Raw genomic sequence first — 19,225 nt, forward strand, 5'->3', positions numbered from 1 at the left:
GAACTGCATGTCTCATAAACCAAATGGGACCGTTTAGGTTAAACCCTGTTAAGCATTGAAGACTTTATTGCAAGGAAGCAAATACTTTAATAAGCACAATTTAGAAATATGGAAATATCGGCCTAAATGCCTGAAAGAAACCTGAAATAAGAAAAGTATTACCAACTTGTAAATAATATGGTTTACCGTGAGAGAATTTAGGGTTCCTATTTCCTCAGGTAGCTTCTCTAGACAGTTGTTGTGAAGATCAAGGACGGAGATACATCCTAGATCAGAGAGAATTCCTCCACCATTCAGCTGGGTTAACTCATTATCCTAGATATCATTATGAACTATTCTTAACTCATTATCCTAGATATCATATAAACTATTCTTAACCCATTATCCTAGATATCATATAAACTATTCTTAACCCATTATCCTAGATATCATATAAACTATTCTTAACTCATTATCCTAGATATCATATAAACTATTCTTAACTCATTATCCTAGATATCATATAAACTATTCTTAACTCATTATCCTAGATATCATATAACCTATTCTTAACCCATTATCCAAGATATCATATAAACTATTCGTAACCCATTATCCTAGATATTATATAAACTATTCTTAACTCATTATCCTAGATATCATATAACCTATTCTTAACCCATTATCCAAGATATCATATAACCTATTCTTAACCCATTATCCTAGACATCATATAAACTATTCGTAACCCATTATCCTAGATAGCATATAAACTATTATTAACTCATTATCCTAGATATCATATAAACTATTCTTAACTCGTTATCCTAGATATCATATAACCTATTCTTAACCCATTATCCTAGATATCATATAAACTATTCTTAACCCATTATCCTAGATATCATATAAACTATTCGTAACCCATTATCCTAGATAGCATATAAACTATATATAACCTCGAATTAGCAAATGACAAAAAATCTGGAGGAACTGAGTTTTTGTCAGAAACGCTGAGTTTTTTATTCTTATTTCTTTGCAACCCGATGTCGGAAACCTTTTATATTGCAAACTATGAATTCTGTTGGAGCAAATAATCTAAGTAGAAATATCAAAGGTTTACACCAGGTTGCAAAGATATAATTTGATTAGAAAATTTGAGTTTGTGGCAAACACTCAGTTTCTTTTACTTAAAAGCACTGTGGGCGTACTTGATTAGACAAAGCTTTTAAGGGTACCGTTGTAAATCGGACATTGCTATCTTTGCGTGGAGGCTCACTTGAAATTATACTTTATAACTACCCCCCCCCCACACACACAAAAGGCTATCTTTGCTACAGATCAAAGGTGTTTTTGAAGAAATTTTTAAAGAAAAAATTTTGAATTCATTGAAATAATTCTAATATTTAAAAAAATATTGACTATTGGAAGAGTTCTAATGGAAGCCATTTTATGAAGGAACATGATACTTTAGATATATTAGTGTTGATATGGGATACTTTGCTGGGATACTGGAGTAGAAAAATAGTAGGATAATACTTTCTCGGGTACTAATATAATAAGATACTGGGACACTAGGATACTATATTTACAGGTAAACTAGGATACTAGAATATAATAAGATACTAAGATACTATATTTACAGGTATACTAGGATACTGTAGAATATAATGAGACATTGGAACACATGATAATGGAAAAGTAACCTCGATATTTAAATAGTAGGTGACCATGATACTAGAATAATGGGATACCAGGATAATGGGGAAAATGTTTACCAGGATACTAGGATACTGGGATACATATATAGCAGGATACTAGGATACTGGGATACATGTATAGCAGGATACCAGGAAAGTTAGAAGAAAGAATACTGTGAAGCGTTAAAAGTGGATACTAGGGTAATGGGATACTAGGATGTTACCCAGAGAAGATTAATCTATCTCACACTTTTACAATCCAGGACGAAATTGCGGAGAAAGGAGCAAAAACTTCTGAACAGATCACACTAACATTTATACCACAGGGTTGGGTCTTATCTTATCCGTAGTTTAGGGGTTTCCTGAGATGGTGATAGAACTTTTGTGAAGATATGAAAACAATTATCAAAATAAAATTGTATTGTGGAATAAAGCATCTTTGTTAAATTGTGTTGAAAAAAATAACGAAAGTAAATATAAAAATAAATGTCAATATAAAAATAAAAAACAAAACAAAAAAAACTCTCTCAACACACACTCAAATCAACTTTACAAAGTTGGTGTAAGACTGATTCACATAAAGAAGGTCAAAATCTTTTTTTGTAATTCAGCAAAAATTATATTTTTCCAGTTCTGTTAATTTAAAACTTTTACTTTATATGTTCGAGAAACACAATTTAAAAATTAAAATTTTTAAAATTGAGTTTAATCTGCTCTTCTGATGGTTTAGGTACCTGGAGAAGAAGAGCTTGCTTCCTGAGAACTTTACACCTGGAGAATACTCCTGATGGAACATTCTTCAATCCACACTCTGACAGATCATAAACAGGCTCAGGACTCTCCTGGGCCTAAAGATACAAATACAGTGGTAGACGATTATATCAATACAATAAAGACGACTTTTTATTTATGTTTTGATTGTTAACAGGCTTTTCTCGAATTAAAAGTTAAAAAGTAATTAAAAAGAAGCTTTTCTTATTGACAGCTTATTTTATATTCTATTTTATATTATATATATTATATATATTATATATATGATATAAATCACCAAAATTCTACAACTGAAGATTGCTCCAAGCCATAAAACATCAAGTTAATATTATAATTTTTTTTGTATAATAAAGAAAATGCGATGTTGAATACAGAATTGAAAAAGTATACTAAACAACATTTAACGACATTTTTGTGTTTTGTTTACTTTCTATTTAACTGAGCTTTAAACCAAAGAATTTTTAATTTAAAGCAATATTAATCTTAACTACAGTTCTTACACTTAATAATATGAAGTAATAGGAAATTTTAAAATAAAACTTCTTTAACTATATGTGTTTTGTTATAATCGGAAATAATGTTGCGTCTAACTAAATTCATTGATAAAAATTCAAAATATAATTTCAATTTGATTCAATTTAAATATTTTATGAATAAATTTAAAATGTCTAATTTTTGAGAAATGAATAAGAGAGATTTTATGCTTTTTGTAAAAACTAAGATTTTAAAAAGAGTTAATGTTTTGTAAAATATGAAATTTTTAACAAATTGTTAGTTTTATAAGGTTTGTTTACCAAATATTGTTTATGTTCAAGTCTGGATCTATAGTTTATTTTCTCTTTACTCTTCTCTCCGTCCTTATCCTTCTTCCAGAACTGCATGTCTCCGGACCCACCCGGATCCTCACTAAACAGAACTATTTTATGAAAGAGATTTCAACGTTGTCGTTTATCATTAAAGAGCACTATTTATGATACAGAAACTAGGACAAAACTCGGCTATTTTCTTTCTTATTTATGCAATAATACCCATCTACGTGTCCTTTTTCAGGAAAACCTAATTCACAGGTTTTCAATCTATAAAACGAAGGAATCACCCTCCTCATTTTCGGGTGATTATTTAAATGGTACCATTGTGAATTGTCTATGGCAAATACCACTTCAAACCATGTTAGCTTGCCTTTTTAATTTACTAAAGGAATTGAGTATTGGTCACAAACTCTGATTTTCTTATCCCTATATCTTTGCATTTCAATGTCGGAGACCTTAGATATTTCAAACTATGAATTATTTCAGATCAAATAATGATACTTTGAAATATCTAAGAATAAAACCATCAGGTTGCAAAGATATAGCGATTTGAAAATCAGAATTTGTGGCAAAAACTCAGTTCCTTTGTTGCTTGAAATAAAATACAATTTTAGTTTCCAAGAAGATAGTTTTTAACTAATTATGATAAACTAAAAACTTCAAATAATATATTAAAAGCAAACTTTTAAAAGCATAAATTTTCAGGGGCGTACACAGGGGGTATGGGGGCGTGCCACGTGATATTAAAATAGGTTAAACTCCATATGGTTAAATTCCTGTATACGCCCCTTTATATATGTATTTTGTCAACTAAAATCTCAGAAAACGGACGGACAATATTGGCCTGATTAAACATTTTTCTTTTAAAATAAATTCTCACCTGTGTTTTGAAGCACAAATTCCTTCTCCTTTACCCATACCTAGATATAGTAGAATCAACATTCAGTCCATATTTTACAATGGAGGGAAGTTCAGGCTGTTCGGAAACTATACCAAAGTATTATATCTTCAATGCAGTGGGGGCGGAGGCATAATGTATTAAATTTGAAATGAGGACAGAAAGAATAATATTTTTAATAGTGGTAAAATGTGGATATGGGAAAAATATAAATGATAAGTAGAAAACATGAACGTAACTTCATTTAGTTACATAGCAGGCAACATGAAGCAAGTCTTATTTATATCAATATTATTTTGGTTTTTGGACAGAAATTTTCTCTTTATCGAGAAGGTTCGAGATAGAAAGAAAATTAAAGTCCATAAACTTTAAAGGACGTAGTGCCAAAATAATGGTGTTATAGGTAATTTTATGAAACGTTTGTGTACTTGTCTTATTGCAATGGCTATTTATAGATAAATAAGCTTTTTAAGAAAGCAGATGTAAACATATAAGGATAGAATCCAGGAGTAAGATGGGAGGGTATGGTAGGATCTCCAGTGAGGAAAAAACGAATTGAGTTTATCAATGAACCAGAACATTTCCCTTCCTTCATATTCTTCATAATATCTATATATTTATCCATTTGATTCAATATCTGCTGTATCAAGTATATATATACTGATATATTCGCTGATATATATATATATATCAATATATATATAGTATTTTCAACTTTTTCAGTTTAAATATACATTTTAGATGTTTAAATATATATTTCTTCCAAGACAAAATGTTTCATGGGTATAACCCAATCATCAGATGAAATAAAACTGATACTGGAGCATTTTTTACAATGATTTTACGGATTTTTGCAGAATATGATAAAAATTGTTTTACACATTTAAAATGATACATAATGTTTTACTTAAAAAAAAACTTTTTGAAAAAAATCTTCTTGAAATGGCAGTTCATAAGTTTCTTCTCTTGTTTACTTCTCCTCAGGTCTTGTAACATTTACTAAGTAGGAATTTCTCTCGGTGCCTACACTTGTTCATTACTACGCTTCTTTTATTCATTAGGTTTACATCCTCAGATAACAATATACAAGTTTTTTCCATCAGACAGAGATTGCACGTTTTTGCGACAGGATTATATGGTTTCGCTTTACTAACTATTGACCAGGATATTGTAAATGGTTCGTTTATCTTCTTTTTTAGGCCCCAGATATGCTTGGATAAACTAGTATTATATTCATATTTAAGATTATTAAAGGATAACTTGTGATTAGTATATCTCTCCTTGAACGAATTTGCAGCTATACCTATATAACTTGCAGTCATCCCTGTTGACATCACTTCTGCTTTATAAACCACTCCTTTACTCAAACATTTTCCATTTAGAAAACTATTCTTTGTTCCACTACGACAATTGCAATCTTTTACATTTTTATCCTGATTTGATTTAAAGGTTTTACTCAGAAGTTTCTTATTATGTCCAGAAAGAACTGCTTCAATATATTTGTCCATACAAGAATATGATACTTTAATCGTTGATCTATTAAAGTATTATCTCAGTTCTGTTTTTCCAAAATGTTTATCAATCAAACTTAAGAACTTTTCCGCTACTTTTGTCTTTACTGTTTCACTAAAAGGAGGATTGAACCAAATAATTTGTCTTGATCTTGTTTTCTTTTTATCACTGTTTTGATTAGATGGGTTGAATTCAAGTCTCTCCGTATATCCTGCTTGATGTAGTGCATCCATATAGGGTTTTGACTCATTCTCAAAAACTTCTCTGGAACATGATAAATTAGAAACTCTTTCTTCAATCATTTTTGGAAGTTCTTTTTTTATAGACCTAGAATGATTAGATTTGACATTGATGTAAACAGGAATTTCATTGTTTTTTCTGTATGGTTTAAAACTTTCTTTTCTTAGATCAAAATAAACATCCAAGAACTCTGTAACTGTAACATTTCCCTCTATTGTAACCTTGAGTTTACAATCTTTAAAGAAACATTTTCTTCCTAATTTGTTCAATCTCTGGTCCCGATCCTTTTACAACACATAACCCATCATCTCGATATAATATTCTCTTGTGGAATGATCTTCTCCAGTTTACTCAATATATATAATATATACTGATATATATTGAGTATTTTCCTAATCCTCTTCTACAGTATATCCCCAGCATAACAAATATACGGCCAATAGTAACTTTCAGAGTTGGAGAATTGGAAGATTGAGGGAGGATTTGAAGGTAAAGGAGATTCAGGGGATTGGAGGATGGAGGGGATTAGAGGGTTACAATGATGGGAGAATTGAAGGTTTTGGAGGAAGTGCGATACAGAGAGGAAAAGAGGGGTGGGACGTTGGAGGTGATCAAAGCGTCGAAGTGGAGGCAATTCGAGGAATTATGGGATGTGAGGATAACCGTGGCGGAATGATTGAGGGGGTGGTGGGTGGGATGATTTTGGGAATGAGAAGAAGATCGAGAGGAAAGGAGGGATAAAAGGAAGGATTGACGACATGTAAGAAATGAGGGAATATAGGGAATGGTTTGATGGAAAGATCGATGACAGAAGGGAAGAAAGAGGATGGAGAGAATTAAAGATTAGAGGATGGAGAGGATTAAAGATTGAAGGATGGAGAGAATTAAAGATTGGAGGATGGAGAGAATTCAAGATTGGAGGATGGAATGGATCAAAGATTGGAGGATGGAGATAATTAAAGATTAGAGGATGGAGAGGATTAAAGATTGGAGGATGTAGAGGATTAAATATTAGAGGATGGAGAGGATTAAAGATGGAGGAATGGAGTAATTTATTGGAGAATATAAGAATATAAGGAACTTTTTTTGGCATTACAAATATTAAATTTTAAAACCTTTTGTTCCAGAAAAAAATGTAGAAAGGAATGAAGTAATTGACGCGTGTGAGAGAAGAGGAGGAGTAGAAAAGAATAATCGCATTTTCCAAATCATCTCTGTCACGTCTAGTTTGGCAGGGGAACATAATATTAACGCCAGTATTCTCCGGTTCAAAACCACAACATTGTTCAGAATACATTCAAGTTGGGGGACAAGGATTATAATTTACAGAAATTATTCCAAAAATTACGAAAATGTATTTAAATTATTAATTACAATTACGAACATTACGAACATAGTGTTCGAAATTACAGAATGTTAGGGATAAAGAAGGAATTAAGTCTTTGCTACAAACTCAAATTTCATAATCTCTATATCTTTCCAACCTGATGGAGTAAACCTTATATATTTTAAACTTAGATTTTTTTATCTAACAGCGGGTGTTTAAATATCTAAGGTCTACGACATTATAAAATCTGAGTTTGTAGGACAGGGATAGGTTAGTACAGTATATAGAATGCTAGTTCAGGATGAAACCAGGATTGAATAAACTAAACTGAGTAAATAATTTAAATTCCAAAATTGAATTAAAAATTTCCAACTTGGTCAAATATCTAATTTGAAATATCTAAGGTTCTAAATATTCAGATCCCTACCATCTTTTCTAAACCTGTAGGTTCAGATCCCTACCATCCTGTCTAAACCTGTAGGTTCAGATCCCTACCATCCTGTCTAAACCTGTAGGTTCAGACCCAAGCTCCTTCCTAACCCTGTATAATCAGACCCAAGCTCCTTTCTAAACCTATATGTTCAGACCCACGCTCCTTCCTAAACCTATATGTTCAGACCCACGCTCCTTCCTAAACCTTAATGTTCATTCCCAAGCTCCTCCTAAACCAGTATGTTTAGACCCAAGCTCCTTCCTAAACCTTTATGTTCAGATCCAAGCTCCTTCCTAAACCTTTATGTTCAGACCCAAGCTCCTTCCTAAACCTATATGTTCAGATCCAAAGCTCCTTCCTAAACCTTTCTATTCAGACCCAAGCTCCTTTCTAAACCTTTATGTTCAGACCCAAGCTCCTTCCTAAACCTATATGTTCAGATCCAAGCTCCTTCCTAAACCTTTGTATTCAGACCCAAGCTCCTTCCTTAAACCTATATATTCAGACCCAAGCTCCTTCCTAAACCTAAATGTTCAGACCCACGCTCCTTCCTAAACCTATATGTTCAGACCCACGCTCCTTCCTAAACCTTAATGTTCATTCCCAAGCTCCTCCTAAACCAGTATGTTTAGACCCAAGCTCCTTCCTAAACCTTTATGTTCAGACCCAAGCTCCTTCCTAAACCTATATGTTCAGATCCAAGCTCCTTCCTAAACCTTTGTATNCCCCCCCGACTTTACACTATCTAAACTAGACTTTCCAACTTTTGTATTCCTACTATAGATTAATTAAGGGCCCGTTCAACTTTAATTAATTTAATTTGATTTAATTCTAGAGTTTTAAACAAAACTTTGTAATGTGGAAAGTTTAGTCCATTTAAAATCTTTAAAATTTCTAGATTTTAAGATAAAATCTTTTTTCTTTAAAGTTGAAGATAACTTGTTTTCTCTGAAGGTTTTTATCAAAGCTTTGAAGTGCTTTCCTATTTTCTTTTAAAATACAGTTTATTGGTCAAATTTTATTTGACTGTCCCCTGAGACAGATGTGGCGTCATGTCAAATCACAAAAGAAATAAAGAACTGAAGGTGCGCTAGCAAAGGCTGGTAGGAAAAAGAGGTTCTGCCAATTTCTCATTATTTCGATAAAATCTCTTTGAAAACCTTCTTTTCTACCTAACTTAATCTAACCCTTCTTTTGATTATGTTTTTATTTCAGATTTACTACGAGGAAAGAATATTGTTAAACTTCCTTTTGTTTAAGTTTGTTTCCGAGAAAAGGTTCAGTCTTATCCTCATCAATCAAATGTAGCACCCGGAGCATGGATGGTTATTTTTTTCCTTTTACTCCAGGAACCTTTCTCAAGAAGAATAGTTTTTGCCATTTAGCTCCTCTCTCCCCTCCATCCTGCAGAGATATTAAGACCTTTCATTTCTCCGCAAACCTTATTTCTTTCATCATTTGCAGTTCGGAGCATATTGAAATCAATGCATATAATTATTTATGTATTCTCAGGTTTAGTAACAATATTCATAAACTACCAATTTTCTAAAGATTTTATTTGTCATGGCATTTGATTGTTTCTTTCTCGAAATCTACAAATTATGGAACTTCCGATGTCGATAATTAGCTGATTAAATAAAAATAGGATTAGTAAAATCATTTTTGGAATAAAACATTAATATAACTATCAATATTCTATTCAGTATCTAGATTGAATTGCCCGAAAGTTTAATCCCATTCTTCTGATAAAATCTCTACATTATTCTCATCTCAACCAGAGGTTTCTTTCAGAAAAATAGAGATTACAATGGAAAATGGATATCAGGAACGAATGGATATTCTAGGGTAGTGTGGATTTTTAACATGGTCTTGGATATCCTGGTTTCTCTCATACCCTCTTCTCCCTCCTTCTTTTCTAGTTTCTCCCATATCCTCTTCTCCTTCTTCTCCTGGTTTCTCCCATACCCTTTTCCCCTTCTTCTCCTAGCTTCTCCCATACCATCTTCTCCTTCTTCTCCTGGTTTCTCCCATACCCTCTTCTGCTTCTTTTATCAGGTTTACTATCCTCCCTAGCTACCTCCTGTACCCCTGACCTCCATTAACCAAAATTCATTCTATGGTTGATTGGTACTTGGCTAGCTACGAATGGAAACATTCCCCTCTATACCCTCCCCATTGCCTCCCCAATTCTCTTCCCCTCCCCCTCCTCCTAAATAATTTCCCCTCTTTCTGCTATACAATTTTTCACTAGAACCTCTCCTTTCCTCTTTTATGACTTAGTATTTATTTTGTCTATTAATCCTTTCCTCCAATATTACACTCTATTCTTTTCCTCCAATATTACACTCTATTCCTTTCTTCCAATATTACACTCTATTCCTTTCTTCCAATATTACACTCTATTCCTTTCTTCCAATATTACACTCTATTCCTTTCTTCCAATAACACACTATATTCCTTTCTTCCAATATAACACTCTATTCCTTTCCTCCAATATTACACTTAATTCCTTTCCTCCAATATTACACTCTATTCCATTCCTCCAATATTACATCACTCTCTTCCTTTCCTCCAATATTACATTCTATTCTTTTCCTCCAATATTAAACTTTTTTCCTTTCCTCCAATATTACACTCTATTCCTTTCCTCCAATATTTCACGCTATTCCTTTCCTCCAGTATTACACTCTTTACCTTTCCTCCAATATTACACTCTATTCCTTTCCTCCAATATTACACTCTATTCCTTTCCTCCAGTATTACACTCTTTACCTTTCCTCCAATATTACACTCTATTCCTTTCCTCCAATATTACACTCTTTACCTTTCCTCTAATATTACACTCTATTCCTTTCCTCCAATATTACACTCTATTCCTTTTCTCCACCAATAGGTTTTTACTTAGGTCCAGATTTAAACATCATTATAAAAACCTCTAATTATAATGTTAGAGACTTTAATGCAGACCTAAAACTACATCGTAGATAAAGGAACTGAATTTTTGCAACAAACTCTGATCTTCTAATTCCTTATCTCTGCAGCCCAAAGTCCTTTGATATTTTAAACTATGATATATGTTAGATCAAATCGTTTAAGTTTGAAATATCAAAGGTTTACATCATCAGATTGCACAGATATAGGGATTAGAAAATTTGAGTTTGTGGCAAAAACTGACTTCCTTTGATCTTCTTTTAAAAATTTATTTTTTTAGCACTATTAAAAGTGTGCAGTTGTAGATCTGTGAATGACTTTATTCTGTAAAGTGAATCCCCATTTAAAAATTTATTTTTTTAGCACTATTAAAAGTGTGCAGTTGTATTTATGTGAATGACTTTATTCTGTAAAGTGAATCCCCATTTAAAAATTTATTTTTTTATTTATATAAATAGTACATTATGCATCAAAACAAATAGATCTCTATAAATAGAGCCAAGAGCTGTAATAATATTGTTCTCGTCTATTTTTTTCTGACGATTTGAAAATAAAAGAGTAAATGGGTTGGAATTCTAAATTTATATAATCCTTAAAATACTTTTATACTTAAAATAAAGATCTATTTTAACCTTTGCATAGAATTATCATAACGATCTATTTGTACCATAATAAGATTGCTTCACAAAACAGTTTTAGTAGAAGTAAATATTTCCATTTACTGTTATAGCGCTGATATAAGGATTCATCTCTAATTGGATAATGAGCTTTTTGGAAAGATAGATGTTACCGCCATACAATTTCTATTGGTTCAGAATAGACACCGTCCAAACACATGGCGGAACCCTGATTGGATCAGGCGCTAATGAACGGTAACTTTAAAATGACGTTAAAAGTCCCTTTTATTTCTTGTATAATAGCAAACGCTATAATTTGAAGCATAAGAAGGATATAATAAATGTTTATTAATATATTTCTATGAACTGAAGAACTAAAAAACACTCGCAGGAAATTAATAAATGTAGGAGTAAGGTTCTTTGTTATGAGGACTTTCACTTCATTATTTTCAATAAGAAATTGTTAAATTTTGGTTAAATACTTTTTAGAGAGTACAAATCTCAGTTTGTTTGATGTCTTAAAAAAACATAATGGAAACAGTTTCTAGTTGTTGATGAAACCTTTTGTTAAACGTTTATTAAACAATTACAATATATCTAAAAGAATTGAGTCTTTGTCACAAACTCTGATTTTCTGCAACGCAATGTCGTAGACCTTGGATATTTCAAACTAATAATTCTATTAGATCAAATAGTCTAGGTTTGAAATATTAAAGTTTTACACGATCAGGTTGCAAAGATATCGGGATTAGAAAAAATTTAATTTGTGACAAAAACTCAATTCCTTTGTAGTAATGTGCAATGATACAGTATATAAAATGCACAATTCACATACAAAGAATAATTTAGATGGAATTTATATATTTAATATGCAACGCCCAGTGTAGACTGTACAAATGTACATAGTAATAGTACTGTATTTTTTTTGTAAATATATATATATATCTATATATATATGTGTAGAGCTTTCTACGTATTGCATAAGATTAATTAGAAACACATTACTATTTCGGCCTACCTTAAATTTTCATACTACAATAAACAGCGGAAACATCCAGATATAAACTTTTTGCAAGTTATTTAAAAAATTATAGAATTATAAACTTCAATGCCAAATAATACAAAGCTTATAAAATGGGACTTCCAATTAAAAATAGATTAGTGACGGTTCTGATCAATTCAAAAAAAAATATATTTAATAAATAATTCAATGAAAAAAAACTAAAGTTCATAAAGTACTGTACAACAATTACTCAGAATTATGAAAACCTTGCTACTTACATTGTACCAGGATGTTCAATAGTTGTACTGTAGTTTAATATTACACTAAGGAACTAGATTTGTCTGATACTGAGTATACGGAGGTTGTGGAGATTACTGAACCACTAACCAGACCTCGCAACGAGGCCGGTACGAGGCCAGACAAACCGGTTTCTACTCAATATATGCTACTATATTGTACTATTCATATTGTAATATTTATATTATACTATTTATATTGTAATATTTATATTGTACTATTTATATTTTACTATTTATATTATACTATTTATATTGTACTATTTATATCATACTATTTATATTGTACTATTTATATTGTAATATTTATGTTGCACTTCTTACATTGTAATATTTATATTATACTATTTATATTGTACTATTTATGTTGTACTATTTATATTTTACTATTTATATTGTACTATTCATATTGTACTATTAATATTGTAATATTTATATTGTAATATTTATGGTGCATGTCTTACATTGTAATATTTATATTGTACTATTTATATTGTACTATTTATATTTTACTATTTATATTGTACTATTGATATTGTACTATTTATATTACTTGTATTGCACTACTTGTATTGTAGTACTTGTATTTCACTGTTTATTGTGTACTTTATATATTGTACTATTTTTATTGTAATAAATATTAAATTATCTGCACTTTAATTTATAAACAGATTTATATTTAAGAATTTCTAAAAAATACTGGCAGAACATTTTTTAATAAATATATTCGTATTACTTCATTGTATAAAGGCACTAAGTTTTTACCACAAACTCAAATTTGCTAATCCAAATATCTTTGCAACCTGAGCTAAAAACTTTAGAATGGAATATCCTTAATCCTGATCGGAAAATTAATCTGGAGATTAAAAATGAGTGGAGAAAATAAATTACGCAATGAAGCATTAAAACGAAACAAAAAATAATAACATTTTTGATTTGAAAATCGTGAAATGTTCTTCTTGCGTGTTTTGTATCGATGACATATTCCAGTTAAATTCATTAATTCAATGAAACTTTTATTAAAAGCAATTGGAATTATATTTAAAAATATAAAGATGATTTATCCCTGTTATAACTCTATAGTGTACACTGCTTGCTGTACTGTTCCGGCAAAACACAGAGAGAAGCCTTCTAAGCTGGGACGAAAGAAACTAAAACGAAATAGTTTCAAACAGAGAAATACTTTTTCATTGATTTACTGATCATTTAGGGTTCAAATGGCGAATTTAGACGATAAGGTAAATAATTAACTTGAACCTTTTTTCATCGATTAAAAATCGCTTCTTTAATTCTGTGCCTTTTATTTCTGGCTTTGAGCGGGTTGACTTATGAAAAGGAAAACAAAAAATCTAGAAATGGGGAGAGGGGGGGGGGCTGCTGTCCGGGTCCCCCCCTCCTTATATAGAAACAATATTTTGATAAATGCAGTGGTGTAGCTAGGGGTTCCCTAGGGAGGGGGGGGCCTGGGGGGATTTTAAGGAGCAATTAATACTTAATCTAACATATAGTGCAAGTACGGGTCCGTCTTAGTATACGATTTTGTTTTTTAAGTATGATCTTATATCTGTATATTTAGCTGCTGGGTGAGAAGCTTCACTATTACTGTTCCTCTAGTGAGGATGAAGATGAAGGAGGGATACAACGCGTAGATCCGTCCCAGGATCCTCCCCCTCTACAGCAACCTGCTCTGGACGGGAATACGGGGAATACAGGACCTAAGGGAGTTATCAAGGTTTGGATTTAATTTAGTGTTTATTATTATAAAGATTGTTGGAATTACATCTTGAATTTTAAGTTTTTAAACGTTCTTCCAATTTATAAATCATTTGTATTATTATTAATTTCGACACTCACGCAACTCAAAGGGAGTAATAAAGTTATTAAATAAAGTTAATAAATAAAGTTAATAAATAAAGTTGATAAATAAAGTTAATAAATAAAGTTAATAAAAAAAGCAAGTTAACACATATTTTTTTCTTAATGTAAGTATGATGAAGCTGTTATGGAAAATATACGTTATAACTTGTAAATTAACTAAAAATGAGATTTTTCATTTATAAAATGTAATTTTCTAATGTGATAACTGTTTAGGAATAATGTCAAGAAAAAGATCGAAACCATTTCCAAAGATATTTTTACATCGATTTTCATATTTCATAACCCCCCCCCCCCTTCAGATGTGCGTCAAAACTTATCGCCTCCGTGTAAATAAACGTATTATAAAAATGTTATCAATGAAGTATTTTTTTTGTTAAACATGTCAATACAAGTTTGTGACGATATCTAATAAATACTTTATACTATCGAGCGTAGATCCCTTAAAAAATATTTTCTACAGAGTGTCCCGCAAAATCTTTGCATTAGGGGTATTGGGTACTAAGGGAAAAATTTTGTACTTGTAAATCTGTATATTTTAGGAATTTCAAGTTTTTAGTTTTTTGTTACAATTCCCATTCTTTAAGTATAAGTCTCAATTCTCAAAGAAGGGGTTTGAAGCAAAAAAAGTATGATACCTTGAAATAACTAAAATACAGGGAGTTTTCCAATGTCACCTTGATTGTAAAAATTCAACAAAAGTATTTTTGGGACACCGTACTGAATATATATGTTTATATTTTGGGACACCGTAGTGAATATATATGTTTATATTTTGGGACACCGTAGTGAATATATATGTTTATATTTTGGGACACCGTAGTGAATATATATGTTTATATTTTGGGACACCGTAGTGAATATATATGTTTATATTTTGGGACACCGTAGTGAATATATATGTTTATATTTTGGGACACCGTAGTGAATATATATGTTTATATTTTGGGACACCGTAGTGAATATATATGTTTATATTTTGGGACACCGTAGTGAATATATATGTTTATATTTTGGGACACCGTAGTGAATATATATGTTTATATTTTGGGACACCGTAGTGAATATATATGTTTATATTTTGGGACACCGTAGTGAATATATATGTTTATATTTTGGGACACCGTAGTGAATATATATGTTTATATTTTGGGACACCGTAGTGAATATATATGTTTATATTTTGGGACACCGTAGTGAATATATATGTTTATATTTTGGGACACCGTAGTGAATATATATGTTTATATTTTGGGACACCGTAGTGAATATATATGTTTATATTTTGGGACACCGTAGTGAATATATATGTTTATATTTTGGGACACCGTAGTGAATATATANTATTCCAAACAAATCATTCAGATATTACAAATAATAGTCATCGATTATTATTTGTAATAAAAAGAAAAAGATATTATGAAATATCAATTATATACGAATGCGTCTAAAAATAATCGATGACTATTGTTTCTAATATCTGGATGATTTGTTTAGAATTCAATTGATTTGTTTACGATCCGAGTTGAATGTTGCATCTTTCTAAATTTGAATGGAATTTGGAATATTCGCTTTGTTCTTTGATATGAGTCGTTTTCAACAATTTTCTCCTTATAGACGGAACAGATGGAAGTAAGATCAGTAGCAATCAAAAGCGATTTTTTTCACCGTAAGCCTATACCCCCTTTCATTTTTCGCGAACACTCCCTTTAAAGATCACAGAATTAATTAGAATTATCATATAGAACTAAAAATTAGAGACATTTAAGAACATTTCTACATTAAATTTTTAAATTTTTTTTTTTTGGGGGGGGGGGGGTAGAAAACTAGACTTTTGTTTTGGTTTTGATTGCATAATGAAGACGACCGAATTTAAACTTAACACCATTAAGATTATATCCATTGAGGCTAATCTTGTTTATTCGAATTTCCTTCAATGTACTTAATAACCTTAAATATTGTTCACTTTATTCTTCAGGATTGGCAAAGATTTAAACAGCTAGAAACTGAGAAGAGAGAGGATGCTCATTTGGAAAAAATTGCTCTAGGAAAGAAATTACAAATGTCCTGTAAAACAGCAAGGTATTTTTTATTCACTATTACACGCTAAGCTTGGTTCTAAAGGGTTTACAGGTCCGTTATACCGCGATATCATCATAGAAAATGTGTAAAAAATATGGAAAAAAATATGGATCAAATGAAAAAATGTCTTCTTGCCTATCTGAGATTTTGTGAAATTTTATCAAATATGATTGATACTTCAAAAAGGGCTTTCCGACGTTTCTAATTTTAGATTTTCCGGCTTTTGTTAATAAATCCTTGCTGTTTGAATCGACAGAACTAAAGGCTAAGCAAAAAACCTAAAAAACTGCAAGTGCACAGTTTACGATAAACTCCATTTTTTTCAATTTCAATGCATTTAATAAATTTTAGGGAGGAGGAAGAAGAGAAGGAGAGAGAAAGAAGAATTGAAGATGAACTCCAAGAACTTATGAATGACGACTTCATGCAGGAGTACATGCAGAAGCGGATGCAGGAGATGATGAACATGAACAATAAAAATAATAAAAAGTAGGCATTTATTTTTATACTTGTACTCTCTCCAACCCAACCATATAGCTTTGGATTATAACAATTAAGTCATGTTTATCAAAATATATAATAAGCAAAAACAACATCTTCAGATGGTTAATTATCTGTAAAATTGAAGAATACATCAAAAATGAATAATTAAGATGGTCGATGTTATAAATAAAAAGAATAGATAAATATGAACGAAAAAATAGCTGGTCAGTCATATGATAAAAGTAAAAGATAGATTTTCTCAAATTTTCAAAAAAAAAATTCCATTCTAAAATGTTTTAGGTTTGGAGAAGTGATAAATCTAAGTTCCGGAGAAGATTTTCTGAACGCAATCGACTCCGAAGAGAAAACTTGCACAGTGGTAATCCTACTCCACGAACCCGGCGTTGAAGGTTGTCAGACTATGCTCGGATGTATTCAGTGTCTAGCAAAGGAGCATAAAACCGTCAAATTTTGTGAAATATTCGGATCGGCAGCCGGACTTTCAAAACATTTCAAGGTTTCAGGTGTACCTGCTCTCCTGGTCTACAGGGACGGTCAGCTTATATCTAGTTTTGTTCGTCTCACTGACCAACTAGGAGAAGATTTCTTCGCAAACGATGTTGAATCCTTCCTCCAGGAGCACAGTATTCTACCTTGTCTGGACGAGGTTCCAAAAATTATCCGAGGTCCGGGGGTAACACAGGACGAGGACGAGGATTAGTCAACTCATTTATACACACGATCTACTTCAGGATTCATTGATTAGAAGTAATTGTTTATTTGTTTGATATTCGCCATTGAGTAATATTGATGTTTTTGTTTTGTTAAACTTTTATCTTCATAATAATGTAAACTTTGTTTAGAAAAGAAACTGAGTTTTTGCCACAACCCCTGATTTTTCAAACCCCTCTCTGTAACCCGATGTCGCAAACCTTTGATACTTCCAGTGCTTAGGATCCGGATCCGTTGGATCCGCATCCGCAAGATTTTGGCTTCCTGGATCCGGATCCAAGGAAGAAAATATCAACCAAATACTGCAACAAAAAATGTTACTCTCAAAACCCAAATCTGAACTATTTGAAAATAGAGAGATTGTAAAATTTCCTGATTTCTGAATGGTTCATCAAGTTTTAGCATAAAAATAAGCGAAAAAAGAAGACAACAGATTTGAAAATTCTGCTTTGTAAAAAATCAGTAAATTTTAAAGAAATAACCTGGATCCAATTTCGGATCCATTTTTTTTCAGTGCGGAACCGGATCCTGATCCGATCCGCATGAAAATTAAATGAATCCTTAGCACTATACTATGTATTCTGTCATTTCAAGTACTCTAAGTAATATCAAAGGTGTAGTACACCATCAATTAAAAAAAATATATAGGCATTAGAAAATCAGAGTTTGTGGCAAAAACTTATTTCTTTGATATAAAACCATTGCATTTAGTAATTGTTTTCGTAAATATCAGCTATCAGAATTTAGAATATGAATTCAAAAGAATTCGTAATAAACATTTTTGTTAAGGCTTAAAGCTTGTTTTAGTTTATATTTGCTCTGGTTCTGATATTCACAGTATCATGGGTTGAGAAAAATCCGTGCTTTACATACATCCTTGAGTAAGATCTAGATTTGATATTTCAGATAAGAATGGTTCTCTTCTCCCCTGTACAGAGATTATTCCCGAACCTGGTTGAGAACCTAGCCGGGAAAAAGAGAAAGATGAAGGATGAAGAAGAGATGGAACCATTCAGGAACATCCTCCTGTATATTTAATATGCTTGTCTGTCTGTCCGTTTGTATCCAAAAACGTCGAAATGGCTGAACCGATCGGACCCAAATTTTGTGTGGGACCTTGCATGACTCCGGGGAAGGTTTATGGATGCTCAATATTACAAAAATTTGTGTCTAAAAGTTTTGGATTTTTTGTTAAATTTTGAAAATGCGCGAAAAAATGTTATTTAATTCGCGAACTTTTTTGTTATTGTTTTACATGTTCAAAGAGAAGATGCTCACAGAAAGACCCACAATTAAAAGTTTAAATAGAAGATGGGTGCGAAGCGCCCTAAAATCCTTGTGTTTTAAAACTAGATAATTTTAACTTATGAATAAAGTAGTTTTTTTCACAAAATTCGTTTTTCCCCAACTTGTTATGAATCTAATTAAATCTATTCCTCTAAATTATTATCAAGATGTTGTTCTAGAGACGAGATCAAAAAACCCAAGATTGTTGAGTCTAAATGTGAGAAGTGCAGAGCAGGACTACCAGGGCATA

At 31.5% G+C, this 19,225-nt stretch overlaps 2 protein-coding genes across 3 annotated transcripts in view; one reads left to right on the plus strand and one right to left on the minus strand.

Annotated features, from left to right (window-relative positions):
- LOC111707582 (E3 ubiquitin-protein ligase LRSAM1) overlaps positions 1-12,601 on the minus strand; it is a 31,687-nt gene extending 19,086 nt beyond the window's left edge. Inside the window, exons 1-5 of one of the 2 annotated variants that reach the window (XM_023480708.1) lie at positions 12,499-12,601; positions 4,140-4,179; positions 3,245-3,356; positions 2,414-2,527; positions 187-315 (exon numbers count right to left, since the gene is read on the minus strand). In XM_023480708.1, coding sequence (XP_023336476.1) covers positions 187-315; positions 2,414-2,527; positions 3,245-3,356; positions 4,140-4,177 — 393 coding nt within the window. In that variant the 5' untranslated portion in view covers positions 4,178-4,179; positions 12,499-12,601. Of the gene's footprint in view, positions 1-186; positions 316-2,413; positions 2,528-3,244; positions 3,357-4,139; positions 4,180-5,460; positions 6,830-12,498 lie in introns of those variants that run through there. The other variant, XM_023480707.1, reaches the window with a different exon arrangement.
- Positions 12,602-13,597: 996 nt separating this feature from the next.
- On the plus strand, positions 13,598-17,841 carry LOC111707574 (phosducin-like protein). The gene is made up of 5 exons (XM_023480688.1): positions 13,598-13,754; positions 14,093-14,248; positions 16,370-16,473; positions 16,825-16,962; positions 17,257-17,841. The coding sequence occupies exons 1-5, from the start codon at positions 13,734-13,736 to the stop codon at positions 17,675-17,677; spliced, it is 840 nt and encodes a 279-aa protein (XP_023336456.1). The 5' UTR covers positions 13,598-13,733; the 3' UTR covers positions 17,678-17,841.
- Positions 17,842-19,225: the final 1,384 nt, after the last annotated feature.

The sequence above is a fragment of the Eurytemora carolleeae genome, unplaced genomic scaffold (genome assembly GCF_000591075.1).
Source record: "Eurytemora carolleeae unplaced genomic scaffold, Eaff_2.0 scaffold809, whole genome shotgun sequence".
Taxonomy (NCBI): domain Eukaryota; kingdom Metazoa; phylum Arthropoda; class Copepoda; order Calanoida; family Temoridae; genus Eurytemora; species Eurytemora carolleeae.